Source organism: Dendrobium catenatum, unplaced genomic scaffold (assembly GCF_001605985.2).
Source record: "Dendrobium catenatum unplaced genomic scaffold, ASM160598v2 fragScaff_scaffold_830, whole genome shotgun sequence".
NCBI lineage: Eukaryota > Viridiplantae > Streptophyta > Magnoliopsida > Asparagales > Orchidaceae > Dendrobium > Dendrobium catenatum.
Window position 1 is genome coordinate 513,948 of NW_021319292.1, and position 25,750 is coordinate 539,697.

General features: G+C 34.0%; 1 protein-coding gene across 1 annotated transcript in view; it reads right to left on the bottom strand.

Moving 5' to 3' along the window:
* LOC110094299 (dual specificity protein phosphatase 12) overlaps positions 1 to 24,441 on the bottom strand; it is a 36,552-nt gene extending 12,111 nt beyond the window's left edge. Inside the window, exons 1-5 of the mRNA XM_020819494.2 lie at positions 24,315 to 24,441; positions 23,754 to 24,194; positions 22,266 to 22,318; positions 22,014 to 22,078; positions 21,849 to 21,927 (exon numbers count right to left, since the gene is read on the bottom strand). Of these exons, the coding sequence (XP_020675153.1) occupies positions 21,849 to 21,927; positions 22,014 to 22,078; positions 22,266 to 22,318; positions 23,754 to 24,163 (607 nt within the window). The 5' untranslated portion in view covers positions 24,164 to 24,194; positions 24,315 to 24,441. The remainder of the gene's footprint in view (positions 1 to 21,848; positions 21,928 to 22,013; positions 22,079 to 22,265; positions 22,319 to 23,753; positions 24,195 to 24,314) is intronic.
* Between the last annotated feature and the right edge of the window lie 1,309 nt (positions 24,442 to 25,750).

Below are 25,750 nucleotides of genomic sequence, written 5' to 3' on the forward strand. Positions count from 1 at the left end.
GCGGAAAAACAAAGGCCGGATGGACTCCCAAGGGAAAAAGCATTCTTTTATAAATTCTAATGCTTTGAATTCAGCCACCAATTAAAGAGCAAGCCACGGTTCACCAAGAGACAAGAAGAAAAGGGGAAGGGGAAGGGACAATGCCACTCCAAAAGTAATTCTTCTTAATGAGGTACCTTTTTGGATATTAATGAGCTACTAAACTTCAGCTCCACAACTTAAGAGAATGAGCTCAACGCCATAAGCTCCAAGCAGCCAACCCGTGAACCATCAGTGGCCAAGGACCAATCGAGCCAGCAAACCAAAGGACTACCAAATCTTATGCACAATCTACCATGATCATTGGATGCTTTCCCATCATTGGATAGCTAAAAAAGAAAAGAAAACAAAATATACTTTTGTCCAAATATAAATAAAAAGTACATAATTTCTTGATAGCATCATAAATGTTCTTCAATCTACTTTTATAACTCCATCAATTAGTTTGAAATTGTATTATGCATTCTTTACTTAATCTAATGCTTCAATAGAACTAAGAAAGATAATGCCATAGCTCATAGGGATTGTCAGATAAAATGTTGATCAAGTTTATCCTTTTAATATCTGGCCAACAATCCAATATGATTATAACTCTAATTTAGGGCCATATTCTCTAGATCTACTCAATAATATTTTCAGTAATATTCAATTCCTCCTTCAATATCCAAATCCTAAGTTCATATAAAGGAGATGTACCACTACAGGAAAATGGCTCAACTACCGGTGGCAGAAATCCACTGGTAATAAGGGAAATTTGATGGAAATTTTCTTTTTCCGTCAAATTTTCGACAAATTTGCAAATGTCGGTAACTCGCGCGTCGGTAAAAAATTCAAAAGGAATTTTTTCGCCTCCAGTATACGTTCTGGCGCAATTCCAACGAAGAAAATGTGGGAAATACGTCATCTTTGTTGGACGGATTTCGGCGCCACATCTGCTAGTATTTCTGACGTAATGTTGTGCCGGTAGTGCTTGCGGGTATTCGGTCGTTAACTGTACACGCAATTATCGACGAATACAGCTGGCGAATAATGCACCGGATATTTCGACGCAAATGATGCGCCGAAAATCGTTACAGGATTCATCATATCGTCATTTCCAGCGGATTTGAAAATATGTACCAATAACAAAAAAAATAACCTTCCCTCTCATGAATCTGATTTCTATAATACAACCTGCATACAGTAATTGAACAACATCACATTTATTAAACATTGAACAACATCACCAAATATTAAACACTGAACATCACCAAATATTCATAACCATACATTCCAAATATTGAACAATCAACCAAACAATTTAAAATACAGTTAGACAATTTGTTCGTTTAAAAGTACACAAATGTCCGAAAACAAATAAGTACAGAAGAACCTGAAAAAACTAAGCATCTAATCTGAATTTGTCGACTCATCCTCTGTTGAAGCTGTCTCCTTTCCACTTATATGCTTCCTCATTTTCCTCATTTCGTCCAACAATTGATTGTGTTGCATCTGCATTTTCGTCTGCATCTGCACTTACCAGTCAGCTTGTGATTTCCTTACTTGCTCTAGCTCAGCTTGAAGGGCAGCTACCTGTTGGTTATATAAGGACTCCTGAGAACTTGGTGAGAAGTTGGAGCCACCATAGGTCATCCTCTCGTATGCATGGGCTTGCGAGCCTAAACTATAAACCCTACCATGTTGCATTCCTTCTACCGCTTGCGACCAAATGCGGCACTTAGAATATTCTGCAGAGCCAGAAGAACTCTCACCTACTGTAGTCTAGCTCTTTCGAAGCCGTGTATACTCCTCCTATGAAAGTTAATATAAATTTAAGCAATTTAGACAATATTAAAAATATTAAACTCATATACATACATAGGCTTTCCTTGCTCGCTCATCAACCCATAATTGGTCCTCCTGTCGCCGATGGGTATGATTATACAATTCAACAAGAGTCGGTTCTCATCCAACTTCTTTGATTTCTAATATCCATAATATAGCCTACATATAATATGAAGATATTAGATATTGTTGAAAAATCTTTTGAATGGAAATAGATAGATTTCAATTTTATCAATTTTCTTGGCGTGTGAAAATATAGTTGACGTGATAAAACCATCTAAGGCAATGCTCACTCTCTCTAATCATATCTTTCATAAGAGCTTCTCCAATATTTTCGCGTCTCATCACATCTTATAGAGTTTTCCCCTAAGTATGAGGGCAATTTTATATCTCACATTACAAGTCTCACCACATCTTGCAAACATCAACTCCCTCTCAAGTCTCACCACATCTTGTACACATCAACTCCCTCTCAAACCTCACCGCATTCATCTACTTTAGCCATCCAATATGAATTCTATTTAAAATATACACCTCTCTACAAAATATAACCTCTCTAGACCTATCGACGAGAAGAATATCATCAATAAAATGCATACAACATGGTACAATCTATTGCTAATGTTTACAGAGAAAATCAGAGAAAAAAATAAAATCTTACTGTGGATTTTCAGCAAAAGAGCAGCGGACGTCGGCGATTGAGCCGGTGAACATCGGCAAACTCGGTCGAAGTCTGTTGGGCGATGGGTCGGTCTCGGAAGCGGCGGCGTTCGGCTGAGGCGACAAAAGTTAGCGGACCGAACCGAAATGCGAAGGAAGAAAATGATAAGAAAGACAGGCTCGGGAGGGAAATAGGGCTTTCTCTGTCGGATTTTCCGGCGGCTAATACGCCGGTATTTTTACCGTCGCATATTTCGATGAAAAAGTTTCATCGAGTTTAAGTAGGCCGGCAAAGTTTATGTTGGATTGTACACCATAAATTAAAGGCGGAAATTACGTCGGACTAAATTGCTTATCTTATAAATTACAGCGGAAAGGACGGCAGATCATACACCGGAAAATAATCGGCGACTTTACGCCAGAAACTATCGTCGAATTTTTCGCCGGTTCAGGCGTCGTTATTACCGACGTATTTTATTCCGCCGGAAGCTCTGACTGTAATCGAAGGTTTTCCTGTAGTGTAATGCCGCTAGACCATATGAACATATAGAATGAAGCATGTTAAAATAGAATAGAGAAGTTGCCAAATTAAATGAAATAGTATTCCAAAGAACAATCTTCCAATGTTCATATAAATATCCTAGCAAACCTCTATTGCATTTTGTGGAGACATTCAATGAACTACCCTTACACCATCATTTAGATTCATCACACATTGATTTATAGGTCCCGTAGCACCTCTATTGGAGATTTGTAGTGTGGGAGAAGGAGAATCTTTATCACTAGGCCCACTACATAATAGAATCAACTACCAACTCTATCATCAAGTAGCCATTGTGTTGAATGCTCTGACATGTTTACTTTATTCATATTAAGCGTGAATCTCTTCTTTTACTTCAAGTAATTTAATATACAGTGCAACATTCTTATGAGAAAAAAAAAATCATACTTTGTACGCTATTTTAATCACTTTATGAAAATAGATGCATTTCAAATAAATGTATGTGCTCTCATTACTAACAATTTGCACTTGAACATTATTTTCAAGTCAAATCTTTTTTAATTGTGCAATTTTAAATATTGGAATAATAAAAGATCCGGCCCTGCTTATTAGAGGCGAAATTAACATGGACCATGGCCCAAAAGCAATTCAAGACGATATAACCAGACCTCCCCTACACCTAGTTGACCTAACGAAGACCTGAACCACTCCACACAATCATGGTTGATCAGTTTATGCAAGTTTAGCTCTTTGGTTATCAGAAGACCATCAACACTAAAGAAAAACACTTGCAAGAAAAAAAAAATGATAATGAACATAACAGTTGAATCAGTGCAAGAACCTACTACCTCAATTTAAATGTTAACATGGCAATGCCCCTGAGATAAAAAGAAATGAAATAATGCAGATCACAGGTTTCAATCTTATAGATCATGGTATAAGACCAGCATTTGAACTGAAAATTTTGAATCAATTAAAGCATAAATCGTGTTTGTAATATCTTGAAATTCAGGTAAAAGAAAATAATTTTATTTGAAGCAACTCTTATTATAACAGTTAAATTACTGTTAATTAAATACAATTAGATAAATTATTAATCCCAAATAGGTGCTTGTATTGGATGAGAAGTTTGGCAATCAGTTATAGTGGTGGGCCCCACTCTCTTTTCTTTTGTTCTGATTTAACGCAAGCCAAAGCAGAAAAATCCCGCAAAGCAAACAAAGGGTTTCACTGTGTTGTTCGTCAAAGTGCTATAAGGCCAGCTTGGCTGCTGCATTGAAGAGTTCAATTGCTGAAGAGGGCGGCACAGTTCTGGGAAGAGATAATTGACACAGTTATTATGAAAATATGCAACCATACAATACAAGTATAAACTATGAATATGTGAAATTTATTGAATATCAAATTAGTAAATATTGATTATAAAATTATATGAAATTTACAATTTCATATGGGGAAAAAGGGTCTCCAAGTATGATACATTCATTGTAAGTGGGACAAAAGAGACCTCACAGATATGATTCCTGCATAGCAGGTAGAGCAAAAGGGACCCCTAAAGAGTCAAAAGAGATTTATTGAGCCTCATAGTTCACCAGATATTTTTTACTGGTTATTACAGGGAAAAGAAAAGAAAAAATTTAAGCATAATAGGTTCAAGTTTATTTCACTTATGTTCTAATGTTTAGCGTTATATATGAGTCTATATCTGAGGTATGCAAACTGTTCAGTATTGTAATATTTTGGATTTTCTTAGTAGCTCTATAAATATTTATGTGATGAAGTTTGGATTAATTAGATGCTTCCATTATTATAGAAATGTGATTATCATTGAATATTATATATAAGTATTCAAGTGGTGAGAAATAATTAAAAGGAAAGAATAAATGTGATGTTATTTTTGTGACACTCTACCTTACTAGTAAGGGGTAGCATATGGTATTACAAAAGTGATAGTAGAGCAAAGATTTAAGATTCTGACGATTTAAGTACGGAAGCCCAAGTAAATATAGTTTTTTAAGAGAACAATATTGAATATGATGGAATTATTATAGAGCCTAGGAGAAAGTTGTGTTTTAAGTTAGTAATAAGTCAAAATTTTAATCATGCTTGCAAGTAGCATATGAAAGTAACATACTAATATGTGCGTATAATTATATAAAGAATAATTCAAGATGTAATTTAATGCAGATATAATGGCTGAAAGAATACTTGAAAGGACTGATGGCCAATTATCTCAACATGATCAAATACCTAAAGTTCCTGAAAGTGAGGCACCAATAGAAGGCAGTTTATCCAGAGTGAACAATATACCTATAATGCCTAAATCTGCTAATGTAATGTCAAGGAATTTAATGCAAATGTAAATGATGAGTATGATGATGCAAATGAGGAAAAGGATGCAGTCTATGATGGGATCTACAACACCTAGTGTCACCTGTAAAGGACAACATTTAGAAAAATTTCATGGTGTAGAGGACAACATTTAGAAAAATTTTAGGGTAGAGCTGAAGAACAAATTACCTGGGAGGAATTTGATCAAATTTTCAGGGAATGGAATGTTCCTCCATGAATATGGAAGGTAATACAGGAAAGTTTTGTCAACCTAAAGCAAGGAGCCAAGACTTTTATTCAGTATGAGGCAGAATTTATATTTCTATCAAAATATGCTTCACATCGTATCAGTACTCTTATTAAAAATGTTATAGATTTTTTAAGGGTAAGGAACTCATTGACACAACCTTTAATTTTTCTTTACATAAAGGATTTTGTTGAACTTATTGAAAGTGCTAGACTATTAGAGCATGATATGGATATGGTTAAATAGATATGAGAGACTGGTGGTAAAAAGAGGCAAAGTGATCACATGAGTGATTCATCCAAAAGGCAGAAATTTCATCAGAATCAACAGCAACAATCTGCAGGGTTCTGTGCATCACCAGTTTGTCCAAAATGTGAAAAGTCTCATCCAAGAAGATGTCTTATACAGGAAAATGTTATCTGTGTGGGAAATCAGGACATATCAAGAGAAACTGCACAAAAAATGTTCAATGAGGCGGAGAATTAAAAGTCATTCAGAGGATAGATCATAATGGAGTATGAAATAATTTTAGAAATGAATTAGTTGGTCAAATATTATGCTACCATAGAATGTTGGAAGAAAAAAGTCATATTTGATTTGCCATGAGAACTGATATTTTATTTTCAAAGTGAAAGGGAATTAATTTCATCATTGATTGCATCTAATCAGGTGAGCAAAAATATAAGAGCGGGTGAATTAATTTTCTTAGCAAAGTAAGAAGCTATTAAGGAAATGAGTGATGATATAAATTCTATTCTTGCAGTGAATAAATTTATAGATATTTTCTTAGATGAATTGGATGATTTGTCTCTCAAAAGAGAGGTAGAATTTTCAATTAAGGTTCAACCTGGAACAAATCAAATTATAAAAACACCTCATAGAATGACAACCAAGGAATTACAATAATTAAATAGTCAGTTAGCAGAATTGATTAAAAAAATTTATCAGGCCTAGTACATCTCCTTGGAGTGCAGTAATATAGTTTGTCAAGAAAAAAGATGATTCAATGTGACTTTGTATTGATTATAGGGAGTTAAATAAAAGATAATTTATTTGGTACGGAGACTAAATGTAGCGCTACATCCGAACTTCAATTAAAATTAGACACGTGAATCCTCTACGTATATTTTTTTTTTGTATATTACTTTCTCTTTATGTCTTGTCAGCCCGACCGGCCTGACTGACCCTAAAATTTTACCTTTTAAAAGCCGGGGTTTAGGGTTCGCACTTCAAAAAACTTGTGAAAGCTCTCAAATCCAAATATTTAGGACTTCTGATAGCTGTTCATAAAGAAAAAACATAAGAACTTTGAAGTATTTCACAAAGATGGAATGCTAACAGGACACGAATTTTAAAAATAAGGAAACTTTCAACAATCGAAAGTTAATTTGGCTTGGACTACTGCAAGTTTCAACTTATCGGTAAATTTCTACCTCATCCTAAGTTGTTCTTAGGATTTCAAAAGTTGTGTAGACATAAAAACATAAATACTAAGTACTGAAGAACTTTGCAATTTTCTATTGTGTTTTTTATGTGCTCTTGTTGCAGTTTCACTGCATTCAATGCAGTGACGCTTTCAAGACACTTTCAAAGAACTTTTGCTTCGTTTTTGTTGCACTGGCAGCATGCATTCGATGCGTTTTTGTTGCACTTTTGTTGTGCATTAAATGGGTTTTAACTATCCTTTTATTATATTTTGTTGTTCTTTAACTAGAATTTAACTAAGCTTTTATTATGCTTAAACTATGCTTTTGTTGTGTTGTTGCTACGCTTTGTTGCGTTGTTGATGATCTTTTTATCTTTCTTCATGTTGTGTATAAAGATGAAAAGAAGCATATGATACTCAGTGCACTTATGCCCATAAAAGAGGCTTTAATGTGCGCAATGATCATCATAGTTACTAACTAAATTCCATAAATATAAAATCCAAGAACTTTATCTTTTCAAAAGCTGGTTTCAATAAGAGATTTGATCTGAATTCCCAAAAAAATTATAGAAAATCTGAGACCATAACAGGTTGTCCATCTTTGATCAGGTTTGTAGTTGATGAAGCTGAAAATTGGATTGTGAAAAAATTTATTGAATCCCACAATCATGAATTGACTAGACTAAAAGACCGGTACCTTTTGAGATCCTATAGGAATATTGATGTGAGAAAGCTTCAGTTCTGAAGTTAAAACAAAAATCAGGATTAGAACCATTGATGCATTCTCCTACCTCACAGAGGAAGTTGGAGGTATCGAGAATATTGGATTCTCTAAAAGGGATGCATACAACTTCATTCAAAAGAAAAAAAGAGTAAATATTGAATTTGAAGATACTAATTTTTTATTCAATAATTTAAAGATCGACAAATTGATGACAACATATTCGAATGGAACGTCCAAATTGATGAGTTTGATAGATTGTTGAATTGTTATTAGATTGATGGGATAAGTATGATAGAATATGACTGTTTTAAAAATGTAGTGATTTTTTATACAAGTTATAAACTAAATAAATATAATTTAGTTTGTGCCCCATTTGTCGGTGTAAATAATCATTGCTAAAACACTTTATTAGGGGTGACCTTTTTGTCAAAGAAAGCAATTGAATCATTTACATGATTATTTAGAACATTTATACAAATAATGTGTAATAAACATCCAATGACAATATTTACTGATCAAGACCATGCAATGGCTAAGGCTATATAAGTTGCATTACCCCACACTCGTCATAGACTATACCAATGGCACATCTCTAAAAGTGTTTCATCAAAAGTTGGGTGCTTCAATAGCAACAACAAATTCAAAAGACTCTTCTAGAAGTTTTTGAGCAAGTGTGACTTTGAGAAGAAGTTCGAGAAAATATGGGCTGAAAAGATCATGGAAGGGAACCTCCAAAATCATGATTGGTTGGATGATCTTTATAAGATAAGAAATAAATGGTCAACAGCATTCACTAAGGACTATTTTAGCATGAGAATTCTATCAACGCAGCGTAGCGAGTCTACTAATATCTCAATTTTATATTAATGATGGATTTCATTTCTTCAGAATTGCAATTGTAATATCTTTGTATTAAACTCAATTTTATATTTAATTATATGTAATCAATTTTTTTTTTACTTCTCTAATTATTATAACGTTTTAAACTCTGATTGTATAAAAAATAATATAGTACAACAAGAGTGTAGTAAAAGCGCAGCACTCTAGCTGCCCATTTGATGCACTTTTGCTGCGGTATTGGAGGGTTATCACTACGCTTTAAGTTTTTACTATATTTAATATTTATTTATTATGCGCTACTACCATGCTTTTGATATGATATCACTGCGCTTTGCTACCTTTATGTTGCGCAAGTACATGCAAAATAAAATGATTTCAAAAAAAATGAATCACTTACACATTATAATTAAAGAATACAAAATGTACATGATTAATAATTGAAAGTACAATTAGATACAAAAACTACTATTTCTTTGTTGAAAGGAATAGAGCGTATGCGAATTCCACCCTAAACTTTGGCATTTCTTCTTGCCAATTTTTATATTTTGTCCAATTTACTTTTATTTGAAGAATTACTTTTTCTATATATTTGCAGACAAACATTCCGCAATCAACATTGTTCGTCTGGGTTAGTAGTCCACGAACACTTCGTAAATTCCATCTTGTTATATTGCTTTCAAAGGATTTATTCATGTCATCATATATGTCTTTTATCTAAATAAAATAAAGAACAAATATTACTTCATTGGCTATATGGAGAGAATAATTAACATATTATTATGCTCTAACTTATGACTTGTTGAAAAATTTGCTTGTGTTGCTGATTGGGTAAGGAATCGTAAAATTTCTAAAGTTTCTCCTTCAGTCTGCCTAAAATAAGGGTCCAGTGCTTATTGTAGATAATGGATAGAATTAGAAAATTGCTTTCCTTCACTGAATTCTCATTGATATGTTAGACGAATAAATTTGCAGACTGTTTGTAATCCTTGTATACTTACAGGAAGTAAACAAGGATAATGCTAATGCATGAGAAAACAATATGACAAAGAGATTAAATATTACATTAATATTAACCCTGTGCACTGGAAAGATGGATAAGTAGGATTGATACATGTTAGTTATAAGCTTATTCTTTTCAGATAACAACAAAGCAAACGCATCTATAAGGTCGTTATCTAAGTAATCATCAGTAACCAACTGATCAATATTAGCTCTCGTTATCACAATGTTACCCGAAGAAAATATAGCGTCATCCCTATAGCCAAAATAAAATAGTCAATATCAAGAAAATGAATCTAAAGCGCAGCAAAGCACATCAAAAACGAAGCCAAAGCACAACAAAAGCTCATCCAAAACGCAGTCAAAGCGCAACTAAAACACATCCAAATCTCAATAAAAAGCGTAGTGAAAGCGTAGATAAAGTGCATAAAAGGCGCTAACTCTGCCCTTTTATTGTGCTTTTGTTGCTTTTCACTGCGCTTTTGATATGCTTTCAATACTTTATTTGCCTAAAATTTTACTGAAGTAAATTATTTAAATCAACTCAAACTTCTTGTAATTATACTTTTTGAAGCATTCATCTATAAATATTGTTGATCTGTACTAAGGAATTTCTTGCCTTCATATTCCATTGTGGTATTTGCAGGACGACGTGAGACTTTAATTGATTCAACACAAATTATTTTACAAGCAAGAGGGGCTTGATTTGAAGTTCAGGTGTGGGCTTTACTAATAGAAATTGTCTTATCATCTCATTTTCTTTTTTGAATTTTATCAAAGTGGGGAGCCTTGCAGTACAGTCTGGGGGGGGCTTGCTCTGAAGTTGAGGGGGCTGTGGTGGGTGGTTATTTTCAAATGGGGGGAATGGAGTGGCAGGTAGGAGCATTAAATGTGCAATTGTGGTGGGGGCTTTTTTTTAGATGGGGAGATCTGGGTAGCAGCTGGGAGTGTTGGATGTACAGCTATGGTGGGGGCTTCTTTTTAAGATGGGGGGACTTGGGTGGAAGTTGGGTTGGTGGGCGATGTGGGGAGTTTATGTACAAATTTGTGGGGGCTTTTTTTCCTGGAGAACCTGCATGGCCCAATAATCTTTTCTCTTTTTCTAGTAGTAATTCTAAGCACTATTGCATGTAATGTGGACTTAGCAGTTCTAGAGCCGTCAATGATCGGTGAATGATCCGTTTGCAACTCCGTTGGAAATATTACCCGAATGGTACCTTTTTCCCGTATTTCAAATACTTCGCACAGTACCCAATAAGTTATTGAGTGTTCTTTTAATGGTTTCAGTACCAATAGGATTCAGTACCTTTTTTGGAGAATGTCAATAAATTCTAAAATCCATTTCGTCGTTCAGTAGCTACAACAGTCTTTTTGATCGGTACTGCAGTAGCTCTTTGGTTAGGTATTGGAGCAACTTTACCTATTGAGAAATCCATAACTTTAGGTCTTTTTCTTTCTAAAAACTAAAAAATGAAAAAAGTCCAATGGATTTAAAATGAAAACTTTTTCTTAGGTAAATTGATTGCAAAATGCTTCTGTAGAGTGCCCAATATCTGTTTTACATCTTCTATGCGAAAATCTTCCATTTTCATAAGATCTTCTTGACTGTGACTCAAAAGGTCCAATAATGTATGTATATTGGACCTTTTGAGACAATTATAGGCCCTGGAAGACAATTCTGATTGGTCAATAAAAATACATGTCAATGGAATTCCTTTTTTGTTTTTCTTAAGATTAGTGAATCTGTCTTGAAAGGAAAAAAGGGGTAGATTCCATCTGTTTTCATTTTCCTTGAAATTCATGTCCTCTTCCTCTGCATGTAGAAAAGGAATCAATAAATCAATCAAATTACGAGAAGCTTCATAAAGTGCTTCTTTAGGAGTTAAACTTCCATTCGTCCATATTTCTAGAAAGAGTATCTCTTGTTTTTCATTCCCATAAGAATGAATACTATGATTCGCATTTCGAACAGGCGTTGGATGTGCAGTTGTGGTGGGGGCTTTTTTTTATATGGGGAGACCTGGGTGGCAACTGGGAGTGCTAGATGTACAGCTGTGGTGGGGGCATTTTTTTAGATGGGGGGACTTGGGTGGAAGTTGGGTTGGTGGGGAATGTGGGGAGTTTATGTACAAATTTGTGGGTTTTGGGGGCAGCTCTGGTGGAGGGGTTTTGTACAGATGGAATAGATAAGGATGAGGAAGATGGAGTTTTTTCAGGATATAATTTACATTGGGCTATATGGTAAATGGAACTTGTATTGAAGAGAATCGAACTTTGCTTCAAATCGATCAAAATTTTCTTCAAGTTGATCAAGTCTAACACCCAAATTATCTTCAATTCTATTGCAAACTTTTTCAAAGGCACCAAGCAATTTATTTTGAACATTAGCCCAATTCTCACCTTGAGCTAAAGGGGGGTCTTGATGGGTATAGTGTGGGTGAGCTTGAAAGGGAGAATGAGTGGTAGGAGTTGAAAATTTCTTCAGTGTTGGCGAGTGGATTTGATGAGGAAAATGAATTTGGATGTTATCAATAGCAATTAAGTCAGCATTTATATTTTATGCTTCCTCCTTAGTAACATCCTGAAGGACATGAAAATTTTGCACAAATTTTACATTAATATTAGTAGATTAGAAAATAAAAAATATTTTCTAGTTACAAAAATATGAAAGCGCAATAAAAGTGCAGTAAAGGAGGAGTTAACCCAAGCGAAATTACTTCGCTTTCACTGCATTTTTACTGCACTTTCGTTGCGCTTTCATTTCGCTTTTGTTGCACTTTTGTTATTAATTTTCAAAACTATATAAGAAATTATAAATCTTTTCATAATTATTTTAAATGGTAATTACGAATATAAATACGCACATGCCTTTCCTTCAAGTTAGCAAATAAATTGATGGTCTTCTCTGCAGAATAAAAAGTATTTGTATTCCCCCCCCCCTCCAAATCTAAGAAAGTGTGATCTTAAATATGAGTATTTAGGTGTATTTACGGCAAAGTATTCCAAAAACCATATCTACATTAGATAATGTCAATTAATATTATATTATGAATTAAAAAAGATTTTATAATTAGAATTAGGCTTAAATGAACTTATGACTCATCAATAAGAGGTAAAAATCCATTTATAACCAAGTGGCTTCTCCTTAACAAACTTGGTGGCAGTTTTATTAAATTCATGGATCAAAAATTTAAATACTCCTGACCCAATCAATAGATGAAAATTCTTCTACATTACTAACTACAGAAATGAGCCTCCTTGGGATTTTAAGGTTGTTGAGGGGAAAAAATAAATTAGAGACAAAATATATTATAAAAGTTTTTAACATAATTGTTTCATCAGTTGATATGTTTAGTTCTGTCAACTCTTTTTTTTTTTTTCAATTGATAAAATTTCAAGAAGTGGCTTGTTCTGTCATATGATCTCATCACCTCTTTTTGGCAAACTTGTGAGCAGTATTTGATTAAATTGATTGAAGAAAGTACATAGAGACATTGAAGAATGCAGAAAATTTGTTTTTAAAATCAAACCTCTAAGCAAAACCACCTCATCAGTAGTTAATTTAATCAAATGATCTTTGCTGATGAAGCCATGTTTAGAGAAATTCCAACATTTCAACAACACGTATAACATAGGTATATTTTGTTCGAATTGTGGGAGCATCAAGAACTGATGGATGTTAAGAGTCCTCAAAGTGTCCTCAACATCTTTGTGAATTATTACGCGAAATGAGTCGCAAATATTTTTGAAGGTTGAAACGTAGCAACGAGAAGTAACTAGACAAAAATAAGGAGCAATCTACAAAAAAATTAAAAAAAACTTAGTGAAAAAGATGGAAAATGAAAGAAAAGGAAAGCACAGTGAAAGCGTAATGAAAGTGCTATCTCAGCTCTTTTTTGAACTTTAATTGCACTTTACCTGCATTTTAACTGCGCTTTTACTTGCCTTTGTTTCACTTTAGTTGCGCTTTCATAAATCTCTTGAAAGCACAGTTAAAGCTCATCGACAGCGCAGGGAAAGCGCAAAATAAACTGAAAGATGAAAAGAACTATTTACATAATTAATATAGGAAATGATACCATGAATGCAAAAAAACAATAAAATTGCACATAAAACGTAGGAAAAATAAGGAAAAAATAACAAAAAGTATTAATACGTAGTAAAAGCACAACAAATGTGCAGTATTTTTGACCTGTTTTTAAAAGCAAAGTAGAACTTCTGCTACCCCCGATTAGTCCTTGAGAATGAAAATGCCTAAAGTTTGGAACAACTGCTTCTTAAGAACCGAATGAGAGAAGAGATAAAGTGAGAAGTTAAAAATGTCGGGTGAAAAGTAAAAAGGCCCCATTTTGCATCTTTTGAACTCCTACATTCAAATTTTTAGGGTCGATTGGGCTGACAAGACAAAGAAAAAGTAATATACAAAAAAAATCAACGTGGAGGATCCACATGTCTAGTTTTAATTAGAGTTCGGACATAACGCTATGTGCAGCCTCCTCACCAAGTAATTTCTCTAAATAAGGCAACCATTAAAAACAAGTATCCTCTCCTAAGAATATATCATCTAATTGATCAATTGGCAGGTACTTCTGTATTCTCCAGAATTAATTTGCGATCAAATTATCATCAATTTAGAATGAAAGAAAGTGATATTGAGAAGATAGCTTTTGGTACTGTATGGGCATTATGAATTTTTTGTTATGATATTTGGACTAACTAATGCCTCAACAATATTCATAGATATGATGAATAGAATTTTCAAGCCTTATTTAAACTAATTTATAATTTTTTTTGTTGATGATATTGTGATCTATTCCAAGAATGATGAAGAGCATGAAAATTTATTCTGGAATTATTAAGGCAACATAAATTGTTTGCTAAATATTCTAAATGTGAGTTTTAGTTGAAGAAAATTTCATTCTTGGGGCACATTGTTACTGGAGCAGGTATATCAATAGATCCAAAAAAGATAATAGCAATGGTAGAATGGCCAAGATTAATATGACTGAAGTGCGGAGTTTCTTGGAATTAGTAGGTTATTATAAAAGATTTGTAAAAGGCTTTTCTCAAATTATTTTGCATTTATCCAAGTTGACTCCGAAAAACATTAAATTTGAATGGACTGGGGATTGTTAATAGAGTTTTTAAAAGTTAAAGCAGCGTTTAACATTTGCACTTATTTTGACAATTCCATCTGGAACTGAAAGATTCCAATTGTTCAACGATGCTTCTCTGAAAGGGTTGGATTGTGCGTTGATGTAGAATAAAAAGATGATTACTTATGCTTCCAAATAGTTGAAGCTCATGAAAAAAATTCAACTCATGATTTAGAATTGGCTGCAGTTGTGTTTATATTAAAATTTTGGAGACATTATTTGTATGGAGTGAAATGTGAAATATTCACAGATCATAAATATTTAAAGTACTTTTTCATCCAAAAGGAATTAAATTTGAGACAGAGAAAATGACTGAAATTAATAAAAGACAATGATTTAGGCATTCAGTATTGTCTTAGCAAAGTTAATGTTGTGGCATATGCATTAAGCAGAAAGTCTAAAGAGCAAGTAAATTGTAGGTTGATTTCAGAAGAAAGATTAATTAAAGATATAGAAGCATTACAACTAAAGGTGAGAATGCAAGATAATCAAGATTCAGTTAGCCTAAATTAGATAAATGTTTGTCGTTCTTTAGAAGAAAGAATCAGTAAAGCTCAGAAGACCAGTGTTGAATATCAAAAACTTATGGAGCGATGAAAATCAGGAAAAAGAAATGATCTCAGTATAGATGATTATAGAAGAATCAGCAGCAATATGCATTTGTGGGTACCAAAGAAATCAAGTCTGATTCAAGAGATTTTATATGCATCTGTGGGTATTCAATTCACCCAGGAAGCACTAAGATGTATAAAGATTTAAAAATCTTATTTTTGTGGCCTAGAATGAAAAGAGATGTGATTGAATATGTGTCAAAATATGAGAAATATCATGTGGTAAAAGCTGAACATCATAAACCAAGTGGTATGTTGCAATCCTTCCAAATACCAAAATGGAAATGGGAAGATATAGTCATGGCTTTTGCTACAAGATTTCCTAGATCAAGATAAGGGTACGACTGCATTTGGCAACAAAATCAGTACATTTTCTACCTATTTGTCAGATTGATTCAGTTGAGAAATTAGCTAAGTTAATTTTGAAGGAAATCATCAGGTTGCATGGAATTCCTAAGGTCATTATATCAGACAGCGATTGACATTTTACATCCAAATTATGAAAGAGTGTTCATGAAAGTTTAGGCCCAAAATTGAGGTTCATTACTCATTTCATCCATATAAGGATGGTCAATCAGAAAGACTGATTCAAGTGCTAAAAGATTTACTAACATTAAGTATGTTAAATTTTGAAGGTAGCTAGGAAGATCATATTTCATTGATAGAGTTCACTTATAACAATAAGTACCAATCAAGTATCATGATGGCTCCACATGAAGCATTGTATGACAAAAAAAACAGAACTCCATTGAATTGGTTTGAAATTAGTGAAAGGAAACTATTGGATCCTCTATTAGTAGATCACGAACCTTAAAAAGTTAGAATAATTAGAGGCAGATCAAATGCAGCCCAGAATCATCAACAGAAATATTATGATCCCAAACATAAAATAATAGAATTTGAGGTGAGTGATTTTGTATTATTAAAAGTTAGACCAGTGCAAGGTGTTGCTAGATTTGGCTAAGGTGGAAAACTCAGTCCTCGATATATTGGTCCTTTAGAAATTATTGAAAGAGTGGGACAGGTTGCTTACAAAATAGCAATACCTATAGACATTTCTGACATACACAATATTTTTCATATATCATGCTCAGAAAGTGGATTATAGATGAAAATCAAAGAGTCTCACATAATGAAATTAAACTTCAAAATGATTTGGCCAATATTGAAGATTCTAAAAAGATAATGAAAAAAGATATTCGTAAATTGAGAAGTAGAATAATTCCTCATGTGAAAGTAAAATGAAAACACATTTCATTAAAGCAGGCTATATGGGAAAAAGACGCAGGCATTAAGCAAAAATTTTCTCACATATTTGAAGAAAGTATGAAAAATTGAATTCTGGGGATGATGTTCTAATATGGAGGGAAGAATTGTAATATCCTAAAATTCAGGTAAAGAAAAATAATTTTATTTGAAGTATCTCTTATTATAAGTTAAATTATTGTGAATTAAATGAAATTAGATAAATTATTAATTCCAAATAGGTGCTTATATTGGATGAGAAGTTTAGCAATCAGTTATAGTGTTGGGCCCCACTCTCTTTTATTTTGTTCGGATTTAACGCAGACAAAGGGTTTCTCTGTGTTGTTCGACACAGTGCAGGGGAAAACACGGCATAGTGCTATAAGGTAAAGTTCGGCTTCTGCATTAAAGAGTTTAGTTGCTAAAGAGGGCGGCATGGTTATGGGAAGAGATAATCGGCACATTGCTCGAGAGGAAGGATACAGGACTGTTGTTGTGAATGGCCGGATGAACATCTTGTGAAGACTGTAGCAATTCACATCACACTGCAATGCTCGGTAGTGTAGGTAATAGCGATGTAGTGAAATTGAGATTATTTGAAAACTATATCAAAGATTGAGTGTGAAGGATTGATTGGAACTGTGTGAAGAATTGTAGTTTGGTGTGAATGTTATAACCGTACAAAAGCATTTGCATTGAAAGATTAGTGGTTGTGAAAGATCCGAAAAAAATTATGTGGAGTAAGAAACAAAGGAAATATTGAAGGAAGAAATCAAGGTAAGCAAATTGGTTGTTTAAAGTGATTGTTTTCAAAGGTAAATGCAAGTTTCTAAAGAAAAAGTTATTAATTGTGTGGTTCGAGGTTACTTACAAAAGAAAAAGATGTAGAGGTAGAGGAATTGAGTCAAATTTTCAAGGAGGTAAGTAATGCAAGTTTAAATTTAAAAGTATATACTATTATTTTTGCAGACATGTACACTAGCATTTAACAGAAATTTAGGAACATAGTTATAAAAAAAGAATGATGTTATTAATACATGTTTACAATCAAGTGTTCATAAATGAGCAACCACTTGCAAATTTGAATGAATCAAATTTAGAATAAAATGTAACATGAATGTTTAAAGATTTTTCTAGTTGATAACATTTTGAAAAGAAGTACCATATTGTACATACTACAAACCCATTCTCTTGATGCAAACAGTAACACAGATATGTTATTATGGAAATATGCAACCATACAATACAAGTATGAAATATGGATATGTGAAGTTTATTGAAGATCAAATTAGTAAAGATTGGCTATAAAATGATATGAAACTCACAATTGCATGTGGGAAAAAAGGGTCCCCAAGTATAATACATGCATTATAGGTGGGGCAAAAGGGACACAAAAGATATGATACCTGCATAACAGGTGGGGCAAAAGGGACTCCTAAAGAGGCAAAAGATACCTCTATATAGTTTAATGATGATAATGTCAAATTTACCTAGGGTCCATTAAATCTTTTAAAGAAAGTTTAGCTAAATCTTTAAAAACTAATATTTATATTTTGTACAGACTTCAAATAAATGAAAGGATGATACTAAAGATTATTGTGTGTTGTTTTGCAAGTATTTTTGAATTAATTCAATTATGTTATTCTTTGTAATTTGGCAGTTAAATTTTATGTAAATTGCACAACTTATTAAGCCTCATAGCTCACAAGTTATTTTTACTGGCTATTGTTATTAGAAAAGGAAAAAAAAAGTTGAAGCATAATAGATTTAAATTTATTTCACTTATAATCTAATGTTTAACATTGTATGTGAGTCTACATCTGAGGTATGTAGACTGTTAAGTGTTATAATATTTTGAATTTTTTAGTAGCTCTATAAATATTTATGTGATGAAGTTTAGATTAATAAAATGCTTCCGTTTATTATCAAAATGTGATTATCAGTTAATTTTATATATAAGTATTCAAGTTATGAGAAATAATTAAAAGGAAAGAATGAATGTGATGTTATTTTTGTACCACTATCTTACTAGTAAGGGGTAGTGTGGGGTGTTACAGTGTTCCAACTCACAACTTTGCCAACATCAACACCCCCAATACATAATCACAAAGCAAAATATAAAAGTAAAATGGCACCTCTAAAAAATGAATAGTAGAGAACTCACTCCATTGATGGGCATGATTATCAGCAAATCATTAAAAAAACGCTCCAAAGCCCACAAATTCAAAATACTTGCTCCAAGGCTTCAATCCCTAATGATGAGCATGGTTATCAAAATACAATAGCCAAAGAGGTCCCTGACATCTTCTTTGTCCAAAAACTTAAAAAATACTCACCAAGGATCCATTTCCAAATGATGGCGCATTTATTAAAAGATAATAACATAATTGATCCACTCACATAAAAATCTAGACTCAAATTCAAAAAAATTTACTCTCTAAATCTCACTCACCTTAATTATAGTAATATAATTATTGAAAAATATAGCAGATTTTGTTCATAAAATCGATGACACGGCTATTTGTCTCCAACTCAAATCAAAGATAACATGGCCTCCAAAAATACAAAGTCAGCACCATCAAATTCAATAATAAATTTTCAAGGGCTCAGTTCTTGATGACACCATAATCAAAGATCAATCTCATATAAAGGAACCAACACCATGGCATTGGCATCTGAGGTTCTCAAAGACAAAATTCCTAGATGCAATTACAAGGTATGTTCTTTATCTGAGGTTCTCAAGAATCAATCTCTCTAGCAAGTCAAAAACTGCAATAATCGAGCAAAGAAATTCCAAGTTCATAAAGAATCGGTAAGCTGAAATAAAGAGGTGAAAGAATTCTCAATTCAAATGGTAAAAGGGTGAATTCTATGGATAAACTCAACATGCTATAAGAACAATTGAGTCACTTAGAACCCCTCTTGTTCAAAACGATATAAGATGACCAAGCCAGAAGCACCCGACAAGCTAAAAAGTCGAACTGGAATTTTGTTAATTCTCCACTTTGACAAGTACCCATAAGGCATACTGAAGAAAACTCCCTAATGGTTCAAGAAGCTTATTCTTGAGTCAAAAATACTAATTTAACAAAGGTCTTCTTCAAAAGCCCCAAATAAAAAAAGAACCATCTTTGAGGAATGATAGGGTCATCACCATAACCAAAAGGGATCACCATCATTATTGAAGCTCCTCAAGTTCAAGAAAAAAGCATGAATACTTTGTTTTGAAGCGCTACCAGCCCCCAAAAAATCAATTTCATGTCTCGATTGTAGAGATCTAGCGTTCCCAACAAGTCTTCACCAATCCCCACAAAAACCAAAAATATAAAAATAAAATAAATTAAAAATACAAAAAAAATCGTCAAAAGCAATGACTTGCTACATCCTCATTGCAATTCCTCGCCTGCCCTCAAGCTAGCAAAATTTGACAAATTCAAAGTTCAACAAGAGCTCACAATGGATTTAATGTCCTATCAATGCGGCCATATAATCACACTCTGAAATCTGATTCAAGTAAGGACTTAAGAAGTCCCTTTTGAATTAGGTAATCATGCCTAAAATATTCCCTTGATCCATCGTAACCGGACAAAGAGGGAGAGAGAGGTTGGATATCACTAACCGTGCCAATTTTATAAGTTGAGTCATATATACCATACTCATTAGAGCATGTAAACCTCTCTAAGCAAAGTTCGATCATGAAGTTGGCCCACTTTAGCAAACCTTTCCCCACTTGGTTTATAAAATCCTCTTGGATGAAGAAACCAATAGATGAAAACAAGACTACTTAAGTCAAGATACATCGATTACCATCTCAAACTAAATAAACCAAGAATGATAGAACCATGGGATATTTACAAAGTTTTTCATCATTCCTCCCATCAACTCCTCTAAGAGCATATAGGCAACATATATCCCCAAATCATTACAAGTAGTTGGGCAATCAGGAAGGTCATGAAAACAAACATTTTTAGCGCTTGAAAATTAGCCTTAACCAATAGTTCTCTCTTGTGATCACAAGAGTTAATAAACCACGGAAGCATGCTCTATGAAACACCTTAAATTAGGAAATATAAAGTCTTCAAATGAATGTAAAATCTCTGTGAAAAGTGAAATATGCAACCTGAAAGTATCATATTCAAGTTTGTAAGAACCAGAAACATTTAAAGTCGGCAGTTAACTTTGGTCTACCCCTCTAACTTCCTAGTCTTTGGCAATAATTTATCCCCCCAACATCTTGGTGCATTCTATAACCTTCATTGTGTAAGTCCAAACTATCTAAGTATACTATCCACTAACTTATCCTTAAAAGATGATACCTTTAAACTTCATCTGTTAAAATCATTCATTAATATATTATTAATAGTTTCCAAAACATTCATCTTAACATTTTTGTCTTTGTAACATCCAACTTGGCCATTGGTAAATTTTTTACTACCAAAAACTAGAAAACATACAACATAGCAAACCAAAAATTGTAATTTTATTCAATTTACCATTAAATCTACATTATAGTCACTTATCACATGATATTGTCAAAGCATTTTTCCATTTTAACCATTCAAACTTAAATATAAAAGCTATATCCCCAATCTTTTGTATGATAAATCCAAGATATTTGAATTCATCACACCTAAACATCACTTTATCTTCTAGTTGTATTGATTGATAGTTATTAATATCAAATCAACTAAAATTCATATTATATACTAATTTTTTTGCTCCACTAACACATAATTTTCTATCTTTAGTCAACCTAAATATGCAAAACCTGACAATTTAAATATCTAATTGAGATAGACCAAATTACGCTTCATGAAAACAACCCAAGCAGGTCAGTTTGGATTTATGAGATGAAAAGAGCTCATATCTTTACTTTTTGGGCTGGCAGTACAGCACTAGTATTATATTAAAGATTAACTTTAGTATTTGATTGTGATAGCATAAGTTAAACACGAGTATTTACTGTCAAGTCCTTCCAAGTATCTTTTCTCTAAATAAAGGCACAAAATTAAAAGTTTCATGAAAGCTTGTGAAGGCTTAATATGCTTGAGTGTGGTTTTATTGAAAACTCAACAGCGAAGTATATATACTCTACCCGTGATGGCATCTTGAGAAAATTTTAACGCATCTGAGTTTATGTAAATGCCAGTCAAACAAGCTACAAAGGATAAAAGGCTACAAAACAAGAGAAGTAGTGCCAATTAAAATCTCATAAAGATATAAATCTGTTATCAAGAAACTTACCCAATACCTTTAAGCGAAACCGCTTGTACAGGGGGCTAGCAGTATCTACTTTAAAGCCCATTTCCTCAAACAGCTTTAACTGCAGTACAGCAAGGAAGAGTCGGTCAAAATTCTACTTAACATGGGCGGTTACATCACCAATACAAAATCTAAAACTCAAAATACCTGTTCAAGAAAACCATCATTTGGGCAAACAAACTCACAAGATTGCCGCAGAGATTCAAGGGCATCTGGAACACAACAACCCAGTACAGGAAAAACAAGAATATAACATATATCTGAAATGTACGCTAAATAATTTCAAGAATGCACTTTCATTAACGATGATTGCAATCGATAACCAGATACATCTCCAAAAGCAAAGAATTCTGCTTTCATTTTATATGGTCATCAGAAAATAAAAGGATTTCTTCAAACCTTCTTGAGATCTTTGTTCTGATCTCATCAGATATGCCGTGATGATAGCAGCACTGCAGGAAACACAAGAATGCAAAAAATCAGAGGTGGAGAAGACGTAGCAGATAAAAGAACAAAAAAAGCTATCAGGACATCTTGAAGATAGCAGCCTCAATTCAGGAAACAAAATTAACAATACTTCAATATTTCAGCAAGAGATACAACTGAAACAATTGCCACGTGTGATATTAACAGTGCATGTATGTTTTGAAGGCAGACAAAATGTCATCACTCATCACATTAAAGCTTACTAGCAGGTTTAATGAATACAAAACCAAATATAGCACTACAATCCATCCCATTTTTTGCATCAAGTAACTCAATCAACAAAAACAAGGCAGCCTTTCACATTATTAGAAAAAAAAATTGCAATTATCATGATTTTAAGCATAAATCCTCCTTCATAACTATCTTTCATGTTATTTACTTAACACAGCTTAACTTCACATTTCCTGCACATAAAGAAAAGCAGAAGAATAAACGAAAAAAAAAAAAAAAACCTAAAATGCATGCATCAGTTCAAAAGCAGCATCTAGATCACAAAAAAAAAAAATTAATAGTAAAGAGATGCAGCCTTTTGAATTGTCACGACCCGGCCCAGAGACTTGAATTAACGATGCAAGAACAAACAGTCGAACGGGTTCAGTATATTACAATCTTCCCCACTTACAAAAATTTTATCCTCAAAATTTACTTATAACTTCTAGTTATTGAACATAATTACTCCATACTTAAGCAAAATGTCATCTTGAACTTTATTCAATATAATTTTAACATCAAATACATAAGTAAATAAAACAAAATACCATATATAATATAACAAGTGACTATATTAGATCTTAAAGATATCTCACTTATCTTTTTCAACATCTATAGTTTCATTAGGCTGCTGATAAGTTAAAAGAATAAACTTGTGGTCGAATATTCTGCCTTAGTTGATTTTGTGTTAGAGCTGAAACTGACGATTCTATCATCTTTTGTATATCAAATTTTTTCTGTGTAATATCCCGAACCTGTCCGACCGTTTGTTCTTGCCTCGTTAATGACATGAACCAATGCTACAACCACGTTACCAAAATATAATACTTTATTAGAAAGGTAGCCCTCCAATTTACTCCCTTTCATGTAGTCCACAAGAATGCAATAGAAAACGCAATCCTATAGAATGCAATAGAAAACGCAATCCTAAGGTTCCGACTGTGATTGATAGAAACACAAAATTCCAGCTCAAACACAAAATAAAAAAGATCAAGTTAAGCATAAGAAAAAAAATTATAGGTTGCAATTGTAGAAGGAATAGAAGCAGATTATGAAGGTTATCAATAATGAAACATAAGATTAAGTTAAGCATAACTTCAACAGTTCCACTGCCTATATATATAGAAAATTGAGAATCAATACAACAAAAAAATCCAGAACTATATATCAGGAGCTCATCATGATCGTTACCTTCTTGAAACTCCCGCAAAGCAATGCACCAAGACGGCCCCTTCTTTCCGCCCCCGGTCTATAAAGTCAAGGCAAACGTCCAAATAATCCAGTAAGTTCTCATCTTCCGTGTCCCGTAGAGGCACCGCCATTCTCACAAGCTTGAGGCCCGGGCCGGCGAGCTCTAGCACGTAGAGGAGCTTCTCCGGTGACAGGGAATTCTTGGCCAAGCCATGGCCGGCCTCTCCCGCGAAGACCTTCCGCACCTCCTGGGTGGATATCAAAACTTCTGCGCGCCAGTCCGAGAAGAAGGAGATAGAAGCGGAGCTCAGCAAGGAGAGGACGTGAGTGATCTCTGCGCTGCCGCTCTGAAGAACCTCGGCGGCGGCGCTGATGTTGCCGAAGAAGAGGCGGTCGCGGACCGAGAACATCGCCGTAGCCTCGACCGAGTCCTCCCAAGCACTAGATTTTGGACAAAAAATGTAAAACACAACTAGGGTATTGCTCGACGAAAATCAGTGAAGAGACGGAACTGGAAGGAGCGATGATGAATGAGAAAAGCAGTTTGCAAAATTTACCCACCACGAAAGGTATGGAACCGGCTTCTGTCAACTTCTCCACCACGCCGAGCTCCGGCTGGAGGTCATCGGAAAGGAGGTTGCTTCGAGAGAAGAGAGTTTTCTGAAGTGTAAGTTAACATAAGAAATTTTTTTTGAAAACAGTATAAAAATATATATTTTTTAAAACTATTTTTAAAAAATGTGAATACATACAAATAATATTTAAAAAAAAAAAATTCTTTCATTTCAAAATTGAAAAGAAGAAATTAAGCCATCTCAAATAAGACTGAAGTCAAAACGTAAACAACACAACATAAGAAGTGTGTGACGGACTAAGTTCATTCCTAAGATCTTTCCTCAACCCGGCTCTAAATATAGATAGAAGTTGGGCTAGCGTGGTAGTCTCTTCACCACTACAACGGATCATAAAGTCATCAAGGGTAGAGATATACTCTTTTACTGGTTTGCTACCCTAGGTCAATCTATTCCAATGGCCCAAAAATCTAGGATAGTATGACGAAGGGAGGTATTTCTGTTTCAGTTCTTGCTTCATCGTCCTCCAATCAGTAATGGGGTATTCCCCTCGAGTTTCGCGCATGTGTTCGAGATTAATCCAGTACTGACTGGCTCTACCGGTTAATTTCATTTCTGCAAACCTAACCTTTCAGGCCTCCGAAATGTTATACCATTTGAAATAGCTATACATACACTTAAGCCAGTCTCAGAAAACTTAGGGGGTCTAGGATGCCATCGAAGGATGGGGCGTCAATCTGAATGTTTTTCAACAGTTGGGCATCGTTACCTTCCCAAGTGGGGTTTTGTCTAGTGGGCTCGTGATGGGGACTTTGTTGGTACGATAGTAGTCTCTGGGAGGTCCATAATCAGCACGAGCCTCCTCGGCATAAGGGTACTGAGGTCTTGAATGTGTGTAGATTGCCGGGTTTCCTAAACGTTCAATGTTATCTAGGCGTTCACCAGTTTGGCGTCTAAAGTTCGCTAAATTTTTGGGTGTTCCTAATTTGCTGAGTAACCGTCCCAAGTTGTCCCACGATGAGGTCTAAAGTCGCTTGAATATGTTCCGGATCCAGGGGTAGGTGTTAGGGTGCGCTAGGGAGGTAATGGGGTAAGGGACAACACCTAGACACTAAGATAATATGCTCATAATGCCTCTAAATAATGCAGGGATGATCAGAACAGCAAGCTACAACAAAGACCTAAGTTGTTTAAGTGTTTTGGAAGGTTTCTATAGTGTGAACATCACCTAAACACTAGCTTAGACTCACCTAAAGGCAACTAATTGGTGCAGGAAGACTTTGGACAGCAAACTATAATGATTGTTTTAGTAACCTAGACAATTAGGGATGTTATTGTGATAAGAACAACACTTAAACAATGAAATATACTTACCTAAAGTGATGTAAACGGTGCAGGAATTTAATGGACAACAAGGAAAAACAG